The following is a 22,412-nucleotide window of genomic DNA, read 5'->3' as shown; positions in this document are numbered from 1 at the left end:
TTCAGTTCTTGTCTCTGTGAATGAGAGTGACCTTAACTTTGGGGAATATGCTTAAGAACCAGCCCCTCTGCCTACCACTATCCCCCACTACCATGTACACACTCACACTTCTGCACCCTTGTAGCTTCCACACACTTTATTTATTGCCTTTCATCTGCTTTTTAACTCTTCCACTATGCTTTTCAGACACACCACTGCAGGTGGGTATGGTAAGGGGTATGAGCTGAGAAGTGATTGTCAGTTCATTAAATCAGTCTCCCACCAGTAACTTCCTCACTTAATCTCTGGCCAGACTCTGGGTGGGGAGTCTCTGGATGGTGCAAATAGCTAATATGCTCACTGCTAATGAAAAGGTTCATTGTTTGAATCTACCCAGAGACACCTTAGAAACCATTGGAAGTCCTAGGGACCACAGTTCTTCTGTAGCATATGTGGGTCAGAATTGACTGTATGGCAGCTGGTTTGTTGGTTTGTTTGTTTTTTAACCCTGGGTAGATAAATAGAGTATCATCCAAATTCTGACCAAGATAATATTCACAAGTCTAGACTCAGACACCAGAAGAGAAGGTGTATACCTCACTTTCCTTGACCCTCTTTGCTGCCTACAGCTTTTCAAAACTTTCCTTAGGAAAAGCATTTTGTGTAGTGAAGTGGAGGCATGAAGTATTCAGGGTCCTGTGATGAGAGAATGTAGCTCTAAAGGTGTTTCTCTGCTTTATGTTTGGTTAGTATGGGATTTATCAGCTTTTACTTACATTCAGTTCCCCTTGAAACATCTTTCCTTTCCTCTTGCTGCCTTACTCCAGAGTAGAGACCAGGACTCTGGACGAATTGATCCCCTGATCAGAGGGATGAAAGAAAGAGAGATCAAAAGGAAGACAAGGATCACATTGGAAGAGGCATCACGATTTAGAGGCTGGAAAGATTGGCAGCCAAGCATGCTGTTATCTTTAATCCACAGGATGCTTGATAAAGAAAGAATTTAGTTGTTCAAACAGAACTGAAGAATTTTCCGTACATAGATGGATTTAGATATAATTATCTGTTTTAAAAAGTAATTAGCTAGGCTTACCCCAGCAGTGAATTTTGACATTGAACGCAGATACCTCATTTATGAGAATCTGAAATTGAAAAACAGAGTAAACATGGAGATGCTGCTTACTTCTGCCTTGCACACATTCTCCCTCTCCTGCCCCCACAAATGATAGGGGCACCTGCCCACCTTCTCCTTGTCTTCTGAGTCACTTTTCAGTGGTGCTTCTGCCATAACGGCATCCTCTTTGGTCTATTGGTATATGGATTTTTCAACAATTATAGATAGTAACATTGCTACTTAAAAAAAAGTCTTACTTAGAGCTCTCATTTCTGGATATTTCTGTCCAGTCACTCAAAATTTCAGCTTACTGTTCAATCATTGAATCACTTATTTATCAGCAATAGGTGTTGCCTGTCTGCCTTAGGCCGGGGATGCTGGAGATTGAGAGACAATGACTTAAACTCTGCATGGAAAACATCATAAGGTAGTTACAGTCAGGTATGAAAACCAGCAATCACAGTGAGAACTAGAAAGGGCTTTGTTACAGCTAGGCTTGTACAACATCACAGGGTCACAGAGAAAAGGCATCAAAGGTGGGCCAAGCAGGCAAGGGAAGGTATTCTCCTCAGCTGAGTCTCAGTGAGGAATAAGTTGGCCAGAAAAAGGGAGGAGCAGGTGTGAAGAAAAGCAAAAGTAAAGCTAAAGCTAGAAGTATAGGCAAGAACAAGATAATGAGGGAAACTGGAAATACTGGGAAGCATAGACAGGCTTTAGATAGGGCATATGACATCCTAAGAGTGGTGCTTTAAGATCTCCTCTGTGACTGTATGGAGCGTAAACCTAGAGAAGGGCAGAAACAGAGAACAGTGGAGAGCTGTGGAGTCATGCAGGCAAGCTCTACTCTGACGAGTGCCTGAACCAAGACACCAGCAGTGCAGTAGGTACACATGCTGCTGGGGAGATGAATTCTACAGGACTTGATGCCTGAGTGGATGTATGAAATAAGAAACGTGAGAAGTCTAAATGGCTCCCTGGGATAAGGTTGTGGTGACTTCTTGGCCACAGCCAGCTACTCGAGGGAGTGAGTAGTTGGACCTGTGGGCTTGGGACCCTGGTCACAGGGGATATCAAGCTCAATTAGCATAACATACTACACAAAAGCATTGTTCTACATCCTCCTTTGGTGAGTAGTGACTGGAGTCTTAAAAGCTTGCAAGCAGCTATCTAGATGCAACGATGGGTCTCTCCTCATCCAGAGCAAAGAAGAATGAAGAAAACCAAAGATGCATGAAAACAATTAGTCCAAGTGACTGGTAGACCATGAATCCTCAGCCTATATATATATGACCATGAGATCAGAACTACATGGTGCCTGGCTACCACTGTCAACCACTTGGAGGGGGACTGGTGCAGGAGATCCTGGATAGAGTGGGAGAACAATGTGGAACAAAACTCAAAATCATAAAAAAAAAAAGACCAGGTTTGCTGGTCTGATGGAGCCTGGTGAGACCCCTGAGACTATGGCCCCTAACTACCTTTCATGGCTGGAACTGAACTTACTCCTGTGGCTTTCAGCCAAATAATAGACAAGTATATGGGCTGAACATTTCCATCAGGTAGGTAGATAGACTACTTGGAGCAGTCAATTATAGGAGAACAGAAGAGCAGTGTACGCACAGGGAGACAGCTGGGGGGTGGGGGGCAGTGCATGGGAGGGAAGGACCCAAGGAAGGGGTAACTTACAGGGAGGAATTGGGAAGAGAGCTGTTACATTGTGGGGAATTGCAGTCAATGTCATGAGATAAAATGTGTATGAACTGCTGTGTGGAAAATGAATTTGCTCTGTAAACTGTCACCCAAATCACAATAAAAATTTTAAAAATAAAATAGCTCCCTGGCTTCTAGGTTGAGCAACTGAGTAGAAAGTAGTGTCAATCTCTGAGATAGGGAATGCTGGAAGATGGCCGTTTCAGGGGTGGAGTGAGGCTAGGATCATTAGTTAAGATTGAACCATGCTAAGTATTAGGTGTGTATGAATATCCAAGGGGAGATCTCTGTTGACAGTTGACTATTAGAGGCTGGAGCATGGTAGAGATGTGTGGGCTAGAAAGGATATTTGGAGTCATCAACATATGGGCCCACTGCATGGTTGTTTGACAAGTACAGTCACACAGGCCCTTCTCAGAAGGGTCCACACTTCATTTAATACTCTTTTGTCACTGTCTTGGAATTCATCATAATTTTTGAGTTGGAGCTTGGAAGCTAGGATTAGGAAGCCAAGTAGAGTAAAGGAAGAAAAGAGTTAAGACTAGCTTTAAGCAAAATTTTGAAAGAGAAGGTTGCCTCTGGAATCTATCAGATATTGACTTTCTCCTCAGGGTCTCAGGACCCTTCTTGCTATTTTAAGACTAGCCCCTAGCCTAGACCTTCCTGATCCCCTTTCAAATTCTCTATATTTCTCAATCTTCTATCAAAATCCCCACTCCCTTATTGTAATTATTCTCAGCCGATAATTATGACAAAAGCAATTTCAATTAATTTATACTAATTTGTGAATGGTGGATAGCATCTTTCTTGAAGGTAATTACATTGTAAAAGTGGCTCTGGATCTGTAAGAAGGGATCTGTGATTTCTCATATTTTAGGTGGCCTAGTAGAAGATACTCAGATACAAATATTACTACAAGAGGCATCCTTTTTCTAGTGTCAGCTCCTGTAAACTTTTCCAGTTTCTCACAGCTTCTACTATATTTTCTCCTACACTCATAAATTCTCTGAAGCCCCCAAGATTGTTTTGCTATCTCTTTCCCTGTCTGCACCCCCACACACACTCCACTTGTTTCTATGACAGCAGCAACTGGGGCACAGGTGGTGAGGGACAGGGGGAGGGGTCACGACAGCTGCAGCCATTTATATGGATTGTTTATAAGTCAGGGGCTGCCTTTATGGTGGGGTGAAGGGGTGTCGCCAAGGGGCTTCTGGTCATAAAGAATGTACCTTTCCCTAGTGTAAACCATGAGAGCCCAGCAGGCATTGGCCAGGGCTGAGCACGTTAAAGGCATTTCCCATGTTTATGGGCCTTTATGGAGAAATGTGTCAGACTGCAGGTCTCTGCAGGTGCCAGGGAGCTGTTGGGTTCAGATGGAATGCAATTCCCCAAGCCACTTCCATTTGTCATAGAAATGGCAGTGTTCCGCCACAACCAATCAATAGCTGGAAAGTGGCTGTCAGGAACCATTGGAAACCAGAAGGTCTGAGAACAGAAGACACCACTGGGAATAGGCCTAGGAAAGATTGCTCCACAGTTATCGATTCTGCAGCCTCTCCTTTAGGCATCAGCTTTGGAGAATGCTTTTCTCTCAAAAGTCCTTGAGTCTGCAACAGCTCTTGGGCACATTTCTGAGCTGTGTGTGAGTTTCCTGTGCTTTAAGATAAGATTGGCTTTTCCTAGCCCTAAGATATTACCCTAGAGAAGATGGATTCTAGGCCAAACAAGCTCAGATTTTAATATGCGTATGATCACCTGGGGATCCTATTAAAATGCAGATTCTGATACAATTAAGTCTGGGGTGGACTTGAGATTGTGCATTTCTAACAAGCTCCCAGGTGAAGTCAGTGCTGCTGGTCCGTGGGCACTTTGTATAAAATGTGTAGAGCTGCACTAATAATACATTAGCCACTAGGCATGTGTGACTATTTGAATTTTAAGTTAAATAAATTAAGTGAGATTAAAAATTCAATTGCTCAACTGCACTAGTCACAGTTCAGGTACTCAAGAGCCACATCTGGCTGTTACTAGTTGCGATCAAGTCAATTTCAACCCACAGAAATCTCGTGTGACAGAGTAGATCTGCCCATAGGGTTTTCTAGACTAATCTTTAGGGGAGCAGATCGCCAGGTCTGGGTGCATTCAAACCACCACCAACCTTTCTCTTAGCAGCCCAGTGCTTAACAGTTACTTCAGGACTCCTTCACATCTGGCTAGTAGCTCCCATTTGGACAGTAAATGAAAAACATTTCTATCATCACAGAAGGTTCTGTTGGATAACACCGGTGTAGGGTGAGCTGCATCATTCATTCATTCATTCATTCATCCATTTATTCACTGAGCATCTGTTATGTGCCAGGTATTGTGCTCAGTGCTGGGATGTTAAGACTAAGCTAGCAGAAGAGGTAAACACACACTAAGTAGAATGTGATGTGATTAAAATAGAGATGGCTATACCATTGTGAGAAGGAGCCCTGGTGGTGCAGTGGTTAAACATTTAGCTATTAATCTTGGGTTGGCAGTTTGAACTCACCAGGGGCTCCACTGGGAAAAAGACCTGGCAATCTGCTCCAGTAAAGATCACAATGTAGGAAACCCTCAAACAAAAAGCAAACTCACTGCTGTCGAGTCAAATCCGACTCATAGCAGCCCTTCCTTGGGTTTCCGAGGCAGTATCTCTATGGAAGTTGATTACCCAATCTTCCTTCCAAGGAATGGCTGGTGGGTTTGAACCACCAGGTTTCTGGTTAACAGTCAGATGCCTTAGGCACTATGCCACCAGAGCTCCCAAGGAAAGCCTATAACCAAAAAACCAAACTCACTGCTGTCAAGTCGAATCTGACTCATAGCAACTCCTCCTTGGCTTTCCGAGGCAGTATCACTACAGAAGTAGATTGCCCAGTTTTCCTTCCGAGAAGTGGCTGGTGGGTTTGAACCACCAGCCTTCTGGTTAGCAGTCAAATGCTTTAGGTACTACACTACCAGAGCTCCTAGGAAACCTTATAGGGTAAAGTCTGTCATATAGGATAGCTGTATGTTGGAATCTACTAGATGGCACACACCAGTAACACCATGGTGAGAGGTCCGGAATTGAAAACAGTGAATTCTTCCATGTGGATTAGAGAGAGAATGCCTCTGGGGCATTTCATGTGTGGTCTGAACCAAGCTATGGCTATCACAGAATTTGGATACTTATATGATTGACTGTTGATGATGCATTTTCCCCATTTCAGGGCCATAATCATCAAAAGTGGAGAAATCATCCCCATGTCTTCAGAGTTCACCCCCGAGACTGAGCGCCAACGACTTCAGTACCTGGTAAGAGTCCCTTAGGCTTTGCAGACCGAAATGACAGCAGGGATGGTGTCGGAGCTGTTTTGGAAGAATACGTTGCTGTTGACATGGAGCAGGCCCATAGCAGTCAAATGACATATGGTATTAACTCCCACACACACACCTTCTGGATCATACATCTTGGCTCCGGGAGTGACGACACACTCCACCTCCGTGAATTTATTATTGTGGCTGATTCTCTCCCATCTGTGACCAATTGAAGACATGGTGTGCTCTATTTCTTTTAATGGTTTGAGATTTATGACGTGAAATGCAGTTTTGAAGACCTCAGATACCTTCCTCCCAGGCCTGCCACACCTTTCACTCAAACAGAGGGGATCAGTATGAACCACATTGTGAGACAGAGCCTTTGCCAGGCATGGTGTCTCTGAGTTCTCTGCTGATACCCCACTCTTTCATGCTCAGCTAAGAAGTCTGAAGGGCCCTTTGGGAGAAACGCAGTTGTTAAGAAAACCTGTATATACCCTGAAAATAAATTCTTGATATAGATTATCTTCTTTGGAGTGAAATTATGAGAGGGCTATGGGTGGGCTAAGTGAGCCCTGGTAGGTTGGAGATTTGAACCCACCACCTGCTCAGCAGGAGAAAAATGGGGCAATTTACTTCTGTAAAGATTTACAGCTTTGGAATTCCTGTGGGTCAGTTATACTCTGTCCTCTAGAGTCCCTATGAATCGGAATTGACTTGACGGCAGTGGGTTTGCATTGGTTTTTAGTTTATAGGAGAGTTGTTTGACTTTTCAGATCTTGAGAACTTTTTGCTTCACTGGCAGATTTGAGTTTTTTGGGAAGAAGGATTTACTTCCTCATCCCCAAATTCCAGGGGCCGGGCTTTAGGCTTAGAATTCCAGTTAAAAGTGACTTTTGATAGTCCTTGTAGATTACCATCTTTGGCATTTTTGGAAACTAACCCTGTGAAATAGGAGCTCTGGTAGCGTAGTGCCTAAGGCACTTGACTGCTAACCAGAAGATTGGCGGTTCAAACCCACCGGCCACTCCTCCGAAGGAAGATGGGGCAATCTACTTCCTAGTGATACTGCCTCAGAAACCCACGGAGGGGTTGCTATGAGTCAGGTCTGACTCAGTGGCACATACAACCCTGTGAATAGTAGTTTTGTGGATTATTTTGATCGATCAATTAATTGATTGATTGCCAGCTGGCTTTCTTCTTAGACAGTATAGCTAAAGTAGGGACCCTCTGCTCTTAGGACAGAATTGATCCTGGCTACTCAAGAGGGACATTGTTCATGACTCTGAATTTCTGTATGAGTGAATGGTCAATATTTGATTACTTTACTTGATTTATAAAGTAGCTGAGCACTTTACCTCTATAGTTTCCCTCTCCCTTGTCTGTGTTTTAACTTGTTTTACTCTGTAACTAAGCTTTATTGCATCTGGTAGTTACCTGGTACGTAAGACAGCAGGAATCCAAAACTAATGTCAAAACAGTGCTTTGAACACTTCTTTACCCTTTCACCTGCTGTTGCTTTCAAACCAGGCAAGGAACTTGAAGCCACTATGAGGCAACCTAGACTTTAGCTCTCGTCATTCTTCTTTGGCAGTCTAGACAGTCGGTAGGGAGCCTGTGACAGCCAGCAGATCTTCATTCCAGTAATACCAGCTGTGTTACTCACTGGCTAGGTGGCTTTGGAAGGAAATTCTCTGAGGCTGGAGCATGGGATGCATGGTGGCAGTGGTGCGGCAGCTGAGATGATGCTATAGAGGCCTTACTTTGTTATGTGAAATGGAGAACTACACCAGAGGGTTACCAAGAGCATTTGAGGTACAAGGGTCCTTCCAAGTAGAGCTCAGAACAGCTGGTCCTGCCACCTTCTGGCTTTCTCCACCACTCCATCTTCCATGTTGTTGTTGTTTGCCATTGAGTCGGACCTGACTCATAATGATCCCTCCTTGGGTTTCCGAAGCAGTATCACTACAGAAGTAGATTGCCCAACCTTCCTTCTGAGGAGTGGCTGGTGGGTTTGAACCTCCAGCCTTCTGGTTAGCAGTCAAGTGCCTTAGGCACTATGCTACCAGAGCTCCTCCATCTTCCATAGGACACCAAAATGATCTTATCACAGACCTTATGATTCCCAGGCTAAAAAACCTTTGGCTCCCACAACCTACAGACCAAAGGCCACACTTCTTGCCAGACCCAGAATCATGGTCCCTGCCCACCTCGCCAACAGGCAAGATGCCTTTACCATCCCTGCTTCCACTATACCCATCTTTATCACCTGCCCTTAGTGAAAACTATTTCTCATTCCCTTCTAGAAGCAATAAGTAATAACAGGTTAACTATTTTCACTTTTTATTCTGAAATATTTTCACACTTTGAAGCTACAAGAATGACAGGAAGAGCTCAAAAGGTTAACTTTTACAGATGACTGAGAATGCTGAAAATTTTCATATTCCTAAATATTGGAGTAGGTTCTCTGGGTGGTGCAAGTGGTTTGCACTTGACTACTAACAGAACAGCAGGTGATTCTGTTCCACCAAGTGGTGCCATGGAAGGATGGCCTGACAGTCTACTTCTGTAAGGAACACAGTTCTACTCTGACACACATGAGGTCATCATGAGTTGGAATCAGCTCTATGGCAACCTGTGTATTTTAGGATGGTTGGAATAAGATGTGTTTGGATTCAGTTCTCAGCATTGTCCCAGAACTGTGTGTGTGTCAGGAGTCTAAGAGTGTATGCTTTGAAATAAGCAAATCTGGTAATATGATTCACATGATCTTTAAGATGAATATTTATGGCAAAGTATATCACCAGGTTGGGAGGTTTATAGCATAAAATCTTAAAAATAACACCAACTGTGAAGGGAACAGGAGTATGAGGTGGGTTTCTCTCAGTCCACGCCTCTCATCAGCTGTGTGGCCTTGAGCCCTTAACTTGATGTCTTTGAACCTTCTCATGAAATGAACATTCCCTGAGATATTCATAGCATGCTTTGAAACTTGAATGAAAAATAATCCTATGGTAATGTAAAATGCAATATTGTTGTTGTTATGTGCTGTCGAGTTGGACCCGACTCATAGTGACCCCTCCTTAGGTTTCTGAGACAGTATCACTACTGAAGTAGATTGCCCCATCTTCCTTATGAGGAGTGGCTGGTGGGTTAGAACTGCCAGTCTTCTGGTTACCAGTCAAGTGCCTTAGCCACTATGCTACCAGAGCTCCCAAAATGCAATATACTATCTCATAATTTTACATATGTCTTATCTTCCTTGTGGTAGTTCAGTTTGTGTGTCAACTTGGCTGGGCCTGGTTGAGTGGCTGGGCAGCTGGATGTAGTATTCACAGTGATGAGACTGGTAATCAACTCCATGGTGGAATCTACTGTGAGCAGCTGAGTAGCTGCCTTAGCTATGTGGTCCACTTCCTGTATATAGGCAGAAGCCTTGGTGAGTAGTCTCTAGCTTATGGCATGCTTGAACCCTTCATGCAGCCATGTCATTCTTCAGCAGTCTGCCATGCTCTGCTGACCTTGGGACTTTAAATGGACTTGAATTAATGGCCTGCCGTGTAGTTTGGTAACATCTGGACTGTGCCTTTTTACTTGTCAACCTTTGGCTTCTCAGTCTCAGTAACGAGTAGCTGAGTGAAGAAATGCCTCTAGCTTCAGTGGGCCAGAAGCAGGAGACAGAGCTGGATCCCATGGTTGAGGGGCTTTTACCCAGCCCCTAGAGCATGACACTTTGAACTTGGACTTGTTGTTGTTGTTGTTGTTGTTGTTGTTGTTGTTATGTACCCTCGAATCGAACCCAACTCATAGTGACCCCTCCTTGGGATTCCGAGGCAGTATCACTACAGAAGTAGATTGCCCCATCTTCCTTCCGAGGAGTGGCTGGTGGGTTTGAACCACCAGCCTTCTGGTTAGCAGTCAAGTGCCTTAGGCACTATGTTACCAGAGCTCCCAAACTTGGACTTAAAGCCTCCAAATTGTAAGAATAAACTCCTGTTTGTTAAGCCCATCCCATTTGTGCTATATATTCCTGTCAGAGCAACACTAGATAGCCAGAAAACTGCTGATTCTTTTTTTTTTTCCTGAAACATTAGTTTCCTTGAACACATTGTTAAACCGCTCAGTGCAATGATAGTTACAGTATCCTTTTTCTTTACCTGATCTAAATCAGTACATCCTTAACTGACAATGTATTCTTTACTCTTAAATCAAATTTTGTTTTGATGGTGCATGGAGAAACATTCATGATAGAAGCATGAAAACTTCTCGATCCCTAGCCATTTGCTTGGAGCAGATGTCTGCAGTGCTGGGGCTGTTTGACGTATAGAAATGGTTAATGATTTTCTTGAGGGTTGGAGGGTGGTCAAAGTCTTCTGTACACGAATCGTTTTGATCTGCATTGGAGAGGAATGTTCTTGATATACACAGACTGGGACATTTGGAGATTGTGGAACTGAAAGCAGTTTACAAGATGATGGATGTGGTGGGCAACTTAATTTCGTTTGGTATTGTGTCCTGACCTCAGAGACCCTTTCATGCGGCTCCCTGAGTAATGTGAACTTTGTTTCATAGGTCCTCAGGCACAGTGATTAATGGAGCAGGCTTGAAGGTTTGACGTGTTCACACAGAATGTGGCAGGTGTGTAATGAGTGGGTCAAGGGCTGCGCACTTCTGCCCCGGCAGCCAGGGAGAGCTGATGAGCTTTTAGTCATGAATAAGCCTTCCTCTTCTATTGCTGGGCTGCTTTTTTAGTGTTTCCAAAACCAAAAAACCAAACTCACTGTCATCAAGTCAGACCCGACTCATAGTGAGCCCTCCTTGGATTTCCGAGGCGGTATCACTTACAGAAGTAGATTGCCCAACCTTCCTTCCAAGGAGTGCCTGGTGGGTTTGAACCTCCAGCCTTCTGGTTAGCAGTCTGATGCCTTAGGCACTACGCCACCAGAGCTCCTTTAATGTTTGCAGGATGGTTGAAACCAAATATTTAAAGAGGTCCTCCAAGATAGAACATTTCAATGATTGAAATCAAATATTTAAGGAGGTCCTCCAAGATTGACAGAATATTTTGATGGAGTCATGGTGCTGGTAGAAAGGAAGGGGTTCTTGTTTGTAAGCATTCCTTGGCAGCATTTACTACTCTGGTCCTGTGGCCTGGAGGAAACACCACCCCCACCTTTGCTTCAGGTGACAGCCAGAAATAGATCTCCCTCAGGGGACCTCTATGGAACTGAAGTGTGAGAGTGATGGCTTTCTCTCCATTCTGCCTAGACATATTTATAAACTCTGATTTGATTACACTAAGATGTGCTACTATCATCAAACCTTCAAATAATGTACTTCTGTCCTTGTGGAATAACCCAAGTCTGCAGCTGTTTTTCATCAAGGACAATGTACAGAAGAGACGAAAGTGGATTTCAAATACACATTTGATACACACAAGGGCAACATTATCTGAGGTGATTTCTTGCAGTGTCCTTGGAACTACCCCCAACTTTATATACCGAGTCTGGTTCTGTTTGTCTGCAGTTTCCCTGGTGCCAGGCTTGGAGAGGTTTCATGTGGGCAGCATTGTACCTCTCAGCTCTCTGGGATTTTTCATGCTCAAGAGTTATCTCTAGAAAAGTATTCTTTAAGCTTGAACCTACTTTTAAGACAGGAGTCTGTAATCGGGAGTTTCAAGTTCACTAGTGAGTAAAAATGACTGACTCTCCACTTAACCTTGAGAGGAGATTGTTAAACCCAGGAAGCCTGGATTCAGTCACAGGGCAGCTTTGCCATCACTCCACTTGGCTCCTTGGAAGAACTTATGACTGAGTCATGGAAAAATCCACTCCTTCCCTGTTAAATCCCATTTTGTGAAACTGCATATGAGTTTCATATTTCTAATTAAAAAAATCACAGGCTAAAAGCAATTGCAACATTTTTCACATTTGCTGTAAGTTCCATTGACAACAAAAGTATTACGAAAAAGTTGGGAGATTTTGAGAACTCATAACTAACACTACCCAGGGTTTTCAAAACAGAGAGCACTGCCTGCAGAGCAATACTAGGCTTCAGGGGAGTGAAGACAGTAGCCCTTACAGTTGAATCTCCAAGAGCCTGGGTTTTGAAAATGAACATAAATGGAGGTTTCATTTATTAGGTCTGAGAGGAGTTGGAGACTTGATGTTGATACATTCTAAACCATCTATGCAGATCTGAGAAAATGGATTCCATGCAGCTGAGTAAAACATATATGGAAATGCACCCCAAAATTTGCTTTTAAACTTTCTAAAACCAGGGTCCCTTAAGCATTTATCTTGGTGCTAAAGAAGCAAGCTAATGTCATGCATCCTCTAAATATATTAGAATTGAATTTGTGTTGAGAGAGGTAGACAAGATTCTCCAAGGTTTATGAGGACAAATAACCATCTGTAAAATGTTTTCTTTGCTTCAATTTCTTCATCTGTAAAACAGGATTAGTATAGCCCTCCTAGCATTAGACGTGCCCTGGTGGTGCAGTGGTTAAGCACTTAGCTGTTAACAAAAAGGCCAGCAGTTCAAATCCACTATCCTTCTGCAGGAGAAAGATGTGGCAGTCCGCCTCTGTAAAGATGACAGCCTTGGAAACCCTATGGGACAGTTCTCCTCCATCCTAGAAGATTGCTGTGGGTCAGAATCAACTTGCTGGCCCACAACAACAACACACAGAGCACTAGCAGGAAGATCAGTGGTGTTACTGTTAGGTGCCATCCAGTGGATTTTGACTCATAGTGACCCCATGAGACATAGGGCTTTCTAGGCTATAATCATTATAGGAAGGAGCTCTGGTAGCACCATGCCGGAGACATCTGACTACTAACCAGAAGGTTTGTGGTTCAAACTCACCAGCCACTCCACAGAAGCAGGACTGGACAATGTTCTTCTGCGAAGATTTACCACCTCGGAAATCCAATGGGGATTGCTGTGAGTCAGAATCAACTCGATGGCAGTGGGTTTGGTTTGGTTTGGTTTTAATCTTTATGGGAGCAGATCTCCCATGGAACCACTTGCTGGGTAGGTTTGGACCACCAAGCTTTTGCTTAGCCACTGAGCACTTATCCATTGCACCACCAAAGTTCCTTAGTATGAGAATTAATGAGTTAATATTTATAAAATGTTGAGAGCAGTGCCTAACACAGAGACAAAATTAAATCTTAACAATGCATTTGGAGAACTTTTTTATGGTCATGCTGTCATGGGAATTCTTTAGTGGCCTTTTATATAATTTCTAAATCCCATTTGGATGTGCAAAGAGATTAACAATATGTAGGCATATCCTTTCTGCTGACATGAGCTGCTCTCTCTTCAAATGATTACCTTTTTACTTGAGAAGAAAAAGCATTAGGCATATGAACATAGACCATTAGACACATTTTACTCCTTACTCTTTCTATATATTAAATTGTTGACAATTTTGTGTAACATTGCCATTTGCATACCCATGTCCATGTGGCTTTTTTTATCATCAGATACAAATTTTACAACATTAAAATTACTTTAGGAGCATGCTACTTCTCTCCGGTTGATCAGTGCAGCCGGGTGTACAAATTTAAATGTTAACCTTTCTTGAGATCTGAATTTTTCAATATCCAATTCAGTAATAGCTTATGTACTCAAGCTTCTTTCATGTTACTTTTAAGATTTTTAAGAACAAATTAAGACTGATAGAATTCTTTAGGAAAGAATACAACCATACATATTTAGATCACAGCCATTTCACATTTTTCCTTTTTTTTTTTTTTAACCCAAACCAAAGGAATATTCTATTTCTGTACTATAAATCAGGCAGCTGGTGTTGGCTCTGGAAGAGCTGTCTCGTTGAACACATACCCATCACAGTGGCTTGGCCAGCATTATTGATTTCATTTCATTTGTGACCTTAGATGACTATCATGATAAATCATCTTGAAATATAAGGTTCCCAGTCATCTCTCATAGACTCTGACAAGATTTCCCCCTCAAAAGCAAGAAAGAGAAGAGATTACTCAATTTTTAAAAGATTTGTGTTAAACACTGAAAATCCTCATTTTGATCCTTTCCTCTCAAATGCTAAGAAATCTGAAACATTTGAAACATTTGAAAAATTTACTTAAAAGTTTTCTACTTAGAGGCATTTTAAACAGTATTTCCTGTCATGAAATCTGTCATTCATTTAACACACAAGTAATCAACACCAATGGAAGCAGCAGTCATGACGTCAGACGACATTGCATTGGACAAATCTGCTGCAAAAGACCTCTTTCAAGTGCTGAAGAGCAGAGATGTCTCCTTGAAGACTAAGGTATGTCTAACCCAAGCCATAGTATTTTCAATTGCCTCGTATGCATGTGAAAGCTGGACAATGGATAAGGAAGACTGAAGAAGAGTTGATGCTTTTGAGTTGTGGTGTTGGCGAAGAATACTGAGAGTACCATGGACTGCTAAAAGAACTAACAAGTCTGTCCTGAAAGAAGTGCAGCCAGAATGCTCCTTGGAAGCAAGAATGGCCAGACTTCGTCTCACCTACTTTGGTCATGTTGTCAGAAGGGATCATTCTCTGGAGAATATCATGCTTGGTAAAGTGGAGGGTCAATGAAAAAGGGGTAGGCCTTCAATGAGATGGGTTGACACAGTGGCTGCAACGATGGTCTCAGGTATAGCAGGGATCGTGAGGATAGCAAAGGACTGGGCAGTGTTTCATTCTGTTGTACATAAGGTCACTATGAGTCGGAGATGACTCAATGGCACCTAACAACATTTTCACCATCCATATTCTTCTGGCAGGAGTGGAAATTGGAGCTACTTTGAAAATGTGTTTGGGAATCACTCTTTAAGCTGAACATATTATGACCTAGCAGTTCCACCCTTGGGTATGTACCCAACAGAAATGTGTATACATGTTCACCAGAAGTCTAGAATGCTCATCACAGTACTGTTTGTAATCGTCCAAACTGGAAACTATCCAAATGCCCGTCAAGAGTAGAATGGATAAATTGACTGTGGAATGTTCACAGGGTGGGTACTGTACAGCCCTGAGAATCAGTAAATTATAATTCCATACAACATGGATCAATCTCACAGACTTCACATCCAGTAAAAAGAGCATCCTGTCTGACTCTGCATAAAGTACAGAAATGGGGAAAAACAATCTAGACATCAGGAGAGGTCTAACCCTTCAGGGGAGCAGCAGTGATTGAATGGAATCTTGCAGGTAAATTCCAGGGTGCTGGTAGTATTCTATTTATTGATCTGGATGCTGGTTACACAGTTGTATTCCATTTGTGGGAAGAAAAAAGTAATTTTGTTTTACTTAACAATATGTATTCTTTATATCCACCACCTGTCTGTCAGTTTGTTGTACTGTGGTGGTTTGCATGTTGCTGTGGTGCCAGAAGCTATGGCACCAGTATTTCAAATACCAGCAGGTCACCCTGGTAGACAGGTTTCAGAAAGCTTCCAGACTAAGACAGACAAAGAAGAATGACCTGGTGATCTACTTCCTAAAATTAGCCAATGAAACCTTAATGGATCACAACAGAATATTGCCTAACTCACTTGCTTTGGACATGTCTTCAGGAGGAGCCGGTCACTGAAGAAGATAGTATTGCTCCATGCTGCTTCCCAATTCCTTGCCTTTACTGTTGTTGCACCCTCCCCAGAGCCCTTGCCTGACCAATTCTTAGATCTTTTTCAGATTTCTTCCCTACCCTCTCTGATCCCCAGTGATTACCATATTCTTTGTTCCTTACCTACCCTCTGGGGATAGGCTATTCCACCCCATCCCCCAAGTCTTTCTCAGTCTCTCGGATGAGCATGATAGCTCTAGCAGAGGGGCCTTCTCTCTTTATTATTCTTTGAATCCTTAGCCCCTCATTCTTGGCACATGTGGTGCCAAGATCAAATGAAATTTGCAAGCATTCCTTTGGCTGGATAGCTCGAAACCTGGGACAGTCCTGTCATTGGCTGGCACTACTCCCACCCTCATTGGCAAGCTGACCACAAGGCAGCAGAAGGAAATGTTGTTAAAAGGAGGAAGAAAATGAGGAAGCATTATATATTCCCTAGCAGACAATTTTTAGAAACCTCAAGACCCACAGTCTCATTGTCCACAGGAGGCCTGGCACTCAGCCGTCTTCTAGAGCTCTGGTCTTCTTGGTCTCCTCCCATGGCCAGGGCTAGTTTTACTCCTTGTTTATTCTGTGCTTAACCAAGATGCTCACAGCTCTCCCTGCCTAGCCCAACAGGTTAGAGCTCAGGAGTGAGAAAGGACTCAATTCAGATTATTCACCTGCTCTAGATCTCTGGCCTCCCTGTACTATTGTGAGAGGCTGGCAGGAAGATTTTAAAATGTCTCTCTCTTTTAAAGTCTGTCTCTTCCTGTGTAACTCAACCTCTCTGGGTCCTCAGAGACTAGTCCAGTGTTGGTTTCCTCATGGTGTAATGCTCTTCCCCACTCTGCTACCTTTGAAGTTTGTTTCTGCCCTAGCCTAGAAAGAACAAGTAGAATTTAGAAGTTGAAATCCCAATCCTTGTACCCTTTCTTTGGTGTTCTGCCACTCCTTGAGGAGCTCTGGTGGCATAGTGCCTAAGGCATTTGACTGCTAACCAGAAGCCTGGCGGTTCAAACCCACCAGCTACTCCTCGGAAGGAAGGTTGGGCAATCTACATTCCGTAACAATACTGCCTCGGAAACCCGAGGAGGGGTAACTGTGCGTCGGATCCAACTCCACAGTGAGTCTTGCCACTCCTTGACACACAGTTCTTGCAGCATCCTTTCCCAAAGGAAGATGTCCTTCTCTTCTCTGGCGAGGTAGAACCATGTCTGAAAGTTTGTTCTCCTTAACGCTCCCCAAGACACTAAGTAACAAGGATATGTCCTAACATGTTTGTAGCAAACCTGTGCATGCCAACTTCCTTAAAGCTCTTGGCCACCTGCCTTTGATTTTTACCAGGGCAGTGGTTACCAACCTTTTCCATTTCTGGCTCATACATGAACTCAGTGTGTATCTCTGACCCTGAGCATTCTGTTGCAAAGTCTTAATATTTAGGATAAAGATGGAGGTACATGAGGTCCATTTATCTACATAGGGCAGGCCAACACACTTCACATTGCATTTCATTATATTATGCTTATTTCTAGTCTATAATGCATATTAAATAGAGAAGAGGCATAGCATTATTATTTAGATGTTCTTAGGATTGTGGAATATTACCAGGGGTTTTTTAATAGTGCAACTGTACTCACACACATGTGGTTTTGTAGGTAGGTATCTATCTATTATTTATGAATATTTATGAATATTTCCACCATTGAACACAGATTAGTTTTGTTTGAAGAACTCCAAAAATTATCTTTAGAAACCAATTTTTAAACTAAGTTTTAAAAGTTAAAAGTTTTAACTGAATGTGAAATAAGGTAACATGCATCCAAGATTGTTTCTATGTGCCATGGGCCTCAGTCTTAGTTTTTTGAAAAGATTGAAAACTATATTATGTTATTTTGTAAAGTTTAAATAATTACTAAAAAAGGGAGACCCTCGATGAGATGGATTGACAGGGTGGCTGCAACAGTGGGCTCAAACTTAGCAGTGATTGTGAGGATGATACAGGACCAAGCAGTGTTTCGTTGTGTTATACGTAGAGTCACTGTGAGTTGGAACCAACCCAATGGCACCTAACAACAATAACAATAGTGTGAGGCCAGTCAGGATAGTATGTATTCATTCTTCCAACAAATAATTATTTAGAGCTTATGCTGTCATGGGTATTTGGTGCTAGGCTTCAGAGTATAGTTAAGGTTTTAGAAGTAATGAACGTGCTTAAATGTAGCTAGTATTTGCATATACCTCAATGACTTATATTACTAACTTGCATTACCACACAAATGTTTCTAAAGTACATATATCCAAATAACATTATCAAAGAGAAAAACTTCAACAAGGTTGAGCATATCAGATAAATAAAGGGACGGTAGTCACTCAGTGCTGGAATTCTTGCCTTCTTTCTGTGAGGAAGACCATTCCTGGCCAATACACCTCATACTCAGCCCCCACCCATCTGTCATTGAAGGCTTGCATGTTGCTCTGATGCTAAACAGGTTTCAGTGATGCTTCCAGACTAAGACAGACTAGGAAGAAAGGCCTGGCGATCTATGTCTAAAAAATAGCTAATGAGGACCCTGTGGATCACAGTGATCCAGTGTCATTCCATTGTACAGGAGGTCATCATGAGTTGGGAGCCAACTCAGCAGCCGCTAACAATAAGGCACGTATATATAGCCTTCCCAGTAAGTGCAGTGGAGTAAACCATGCCAAACTTATCCATAAATCTTACAAGTTTGAAGTCAGCAAGTCATTGGGTTTTATTGCCTAAAGTAACCTTACAAATTCTTTACAGAATTTAAATTGTGGAGCTTGTAGGTTACAGTAAATTAAAAGTAAAGTCACTTTTGGGACTCAAGACTCCAGTGTGCTGCCTTGAGCAATGCTTCCAGCGGGGGCAGACCAGTACTAACGAAACTAGCCAGTCATGTCCCTTGCATGCTAGGCAGGCTTTAAGAAGTTTCCTAGTTCCCAAGTTATTTGGCTACTCTGCTTCTGGGACAGACTGTCTTTGTGCTGATCTGTTGGGAAGCAAGGAGTTCAGGGTCTCCGGCATTGGAGGCAGGCCCCTGCCCTGGATGCATTTCCCAGTGACTCTAGCTCTCCCTCACATTGTTGAATAACAGAACAGTTATGCGTCTCTCAACAAGTTTTTAAAACCTAGTTTAAAAATTGGTTTCTAAAGATAATTTTTGGAATTCTTCAAACAAAACTAATCTGTATTCAATGGTGGGAATATTCATGAATATTAGTAATTAAAAAGAAACCCTTCAGAAAAGATTTTTATATTTTGATAACTTAGGGTATATGTACATATATAAACATATGTGCACCTGAGACCATATATTTAAACTCTTATAAGTATCGCACAAAATGATACACTAATAAGCGGAAGCGTTTTCTTGTAAAAACCAACAGGTAGCTTTTCATTTGTGTGTATCCCATTACTTTATAGCATCTCATATTTCACAAATTAACCATGTGTTTTTTGCTTGTATTTCTTAAGTTGTTTTTCTTTAACACCCACCAGTAACCTCATCATGTCTGACAAACCCAATAGCAATGAGTACTGACAGTGCAGGTAAGAAGGAAACCTGTAATTAGAGTGTAGATGATGACTTTTTAAAAACGTGGTAAAAGTGATAATGCATGTTGTTGTTGTTGTTATTTGCCTGTTGAGTCGCCCGCGACTCATAGCGACCCCTCCTTGGGTTTCCGAGGCAGCATCACTACGGAAGTAGGATTGCCCAACCTTCCTTCCGAGGAGTGGCTCGTGGGTTTGAACCGCCAGCCTTCTGGTTAGCAGTCAAGTGCCTTAGGCACTATGCTACCAGAGCTCCATAGGTATGCATATGTGTTACCTTCCTAGTGCTGATGTAACACAAATACCACAAGTGGGTGCCTCTAAAGATGAGAAAATTATTTTCTCACAGTTCTCTGGACAGAAAGTCCAATCAGGGTCTCCACTTTCGTTTTTGGTAGCCCCAGGCATTCTTTGGTTCTTTAGTGTTCCTGGCTTGTAGACAGTCCTTGCATAGTTTCTGTAATCTCTGTCTAATATGCTTTTTATATCTAGATGTAACTGGATTTAGACCCACTTTACTTGGGTATAAGGAGCCTTGATGGTGTAATGGTTAAGTGCTAACCAAGAGGTCAGTGGTTCGAACCACTGACAGATGGGACAGTCAGCTTCTGTAAAGATTCACAACCTTGGAGACCCAGTGGGGTTTATATGTATGTCCAAACCAAAAACCAAACTCACTGCCGTCAAGTCGGATCTGACTCATAGCGAACCCTCTTTGGGTTTCTGACATGTATCAGTATTTACACACACACACATACATGCTCATTTATGTATACATATGTAACTTTTGTTCATGTATATATGATACACAACACCCCAATGGAGGTCACTATGAGTCAGAATCAACTCGATGGCAGTGAGTTTGGGTTTTTTGTTGTGTTGTTTACTTGGGTATAATCTAATTAATGTAGTAGAGAGAACCCTATTTCCAAACAGGAGTAGATCCATGGGTCTAGGAGTTAGGATTCCAAGGTACATTTTAGGGGGACACAGTTTAATCCATAACAACATGGAATGAATTATTCTGTGGTAGTCATGATCGTGACAGAAAATGGATCATGCCACTTGTGATATGTGCTGTAGCAATTTGCAAGAAAGGAAGAAAAATTACCCTAAAAACAGAAAAATGTAAGGGTATGGCATCGGTATCAATAGGGGTTGAATATTACAGTATTTCCTCAAAACTCAGGTACTTTTTTCCCCACCATTTAACATCTCCAAAGCTGGGCTATCTTACAAGCAATGGTTGCTGTCAACCAAGTAGCAGATATGACAGGGTGTGGGCATGTGGAGATATCAAAAGAATGGCTACTACACTTGCAAGATTGATACCCAGCAACTTGGAAGAAACGTCTGCAGAGGAAAACAAAGCTTCTTTGGATCCACCTGGTTGCATGAAGGGGTGAATCAGACTTGTTTAGCCACATTCCCAAAGTGAGAGTCAGAAGTAAGCTAGCTCCAGATAATTGCAAAGCTGGCTTAAGAACTTTGCACCCATGGCTTTGAGGCTTGTCATTCTTTTGTGGATTATTTAAGAAATGCTGCCTTACCAGTGAGCTGATGAAACACAGGATGCTATTGTGTGGAGGAAAAATACATGAAGATTGATGGTTCAAGTTGAAAAGTGATGAGAGGAGTTGGATTCAAAATGTATAAAAGTTTGGAAAACCATAACCAATATATTTTACTTACATATTCCTTTTTATGTATACACAGTTAGTGATAGATGATAAAAATTTGTCTAGGTCTAAAGGAGATAATTTCAAAAAGAAAAAGATAAAACAATTGAAGTGGTAAGAAAGGATTGCGTATGTTAATTGGCAGCTTTTTTTATCTTAGAGGTAATAAAATAATGGTACATCTAATAAATCACATCTTTTTTAAAAAGTACAGTTGCTGTTGAGTCAGCTCTGCAGCACATGGCATCCTCATGTGTGTCAGAGCAGAACTGTGCTCCATAGGGTTTTCAGTGTCTGATTGGCTCAGAAGTAGATTGCCAGGCCTTTTTTCTGAGGTACCGCTGGCTGGACATGAACCTCCAACAACCTTTCAGTTAGCAGCCAAGGGTGTTACCCCTTTGTGCCACCCAGGACTCCAATGTCATTTTAGATTCAATAAAATACAGTAGCCTTGTTATCCTGGGAGAAAGCCATCAGTTGGTTGGAGACCTCAAAAGGCTGTGCCAGGAGAAGGGGCTACAGATGTCACAGCAACACAAGAGTTTGGCCCTTTGAATCCACACATCCTCAGAGGAAGAGGTGAGGCGGCCCCTGCAGATAACAAAATTGCTGGGGAATTCTGGCTTCTCCTCAAGACATCTGCCTCAGCAGATTTCCTGATAAAATTGCCCTGGCAAATGTATGTCAGCGAAGAGGGCAGGAAGGTACCTGGTTAAAGCATCACCAAAGCTCCCACTCATCCTCCTGTTACAAGGCAAAGTGTCTGGAACTCTGTATATTTAACCCTCTTAGTCACTTGAATTTATGAAGAAATGTACTCAGGAATGGCCTTTGGAGCCTACTATTTGTTTATAAGATATATGTGTGTCATGTAACAGTCTTTACACACACATACACACGTCCAGTTATGTGTACATATATCTTTTAGATAGTCATGTACATATGAGACACAACACCCATATATATGTGAAATACATATATATTCACATACACATTGTTTGATAACCTTTTCTTCTTTCCTTCAAATATATCAACTCTTTCTACATTGTTATGTGTTCTCTATAACATCATTTTAAATAGCAGCGTAGAATTCTTTTGTATGGATCCCTTTACTTAATCACTCTTCCTGTTGTTGTTGTTATTATGTGCTGTAGAGTCGACCCCAGCTCATAGCGACCCCTCCTTGGGTTTCCGAGGTGGTATCACTATGGAAGTAGATTGCCCCATCTTCCTTCTGAGGAGTGGCTGGTGGGTTTGAACCTCCAGCCCTCTGGTTAGCAGTCAAGTGCCTTAGGCACTACACTACCAGAGCTCAAATAACAACAACAAATTCAATCTATATGCTGAGCAAATAATCCAAGAAGCTGGACTATATGAAGAAAAACGTGGTATCAGGATTGGAGGAAGAATCATTAACAACATGA

At 42.2% G+C, this 22,412-nt stretch overlaps 1 protein-coding gene across 1 annotated transcript in view; it reads left to right on the top strand.

The window, feature by feature from the left end:
* Positions 1–22,412, top strand: part of PPM1H (protein phosphatase, Mg2+/Mn2+ dependent 1H) — a 410,854-nt gene that overhangs the window by 294,024 nt on the left and 94,418 nt on the right. Inside the window, exon 5 of the mRNA XM_007942726.1 lies at positions 6,037–6,121. Within this exon, the coding sequence (XP_007940917.1) occupies positions 6,037–6,121 (85 nt within the window). The remainder of the gene's footprint in view (positions 1–6,036; positions 6,122–22,412) is intronic.

The sequence above is a fragment of the Orycteropus afer genome, unplaced genomic scaffold (genome assembly GCF_000298275.1).
Source record: "Orycteropus afer afer isolate SDZICR_OR568_19922 unplaced genomic scaffold, OryAfe1.0 scaffold00097, whole genome shotgun sequence".
Lineage (NCBI taxonomy): Eukaryota > Metazoa > Chordata > Mammalia > Tubulidentata > Orycteropodidae > Orycteropus > Orycteropus afer.
This window is presented reverse-complemented; position numbering and strand designations above follow the sequence as displayed.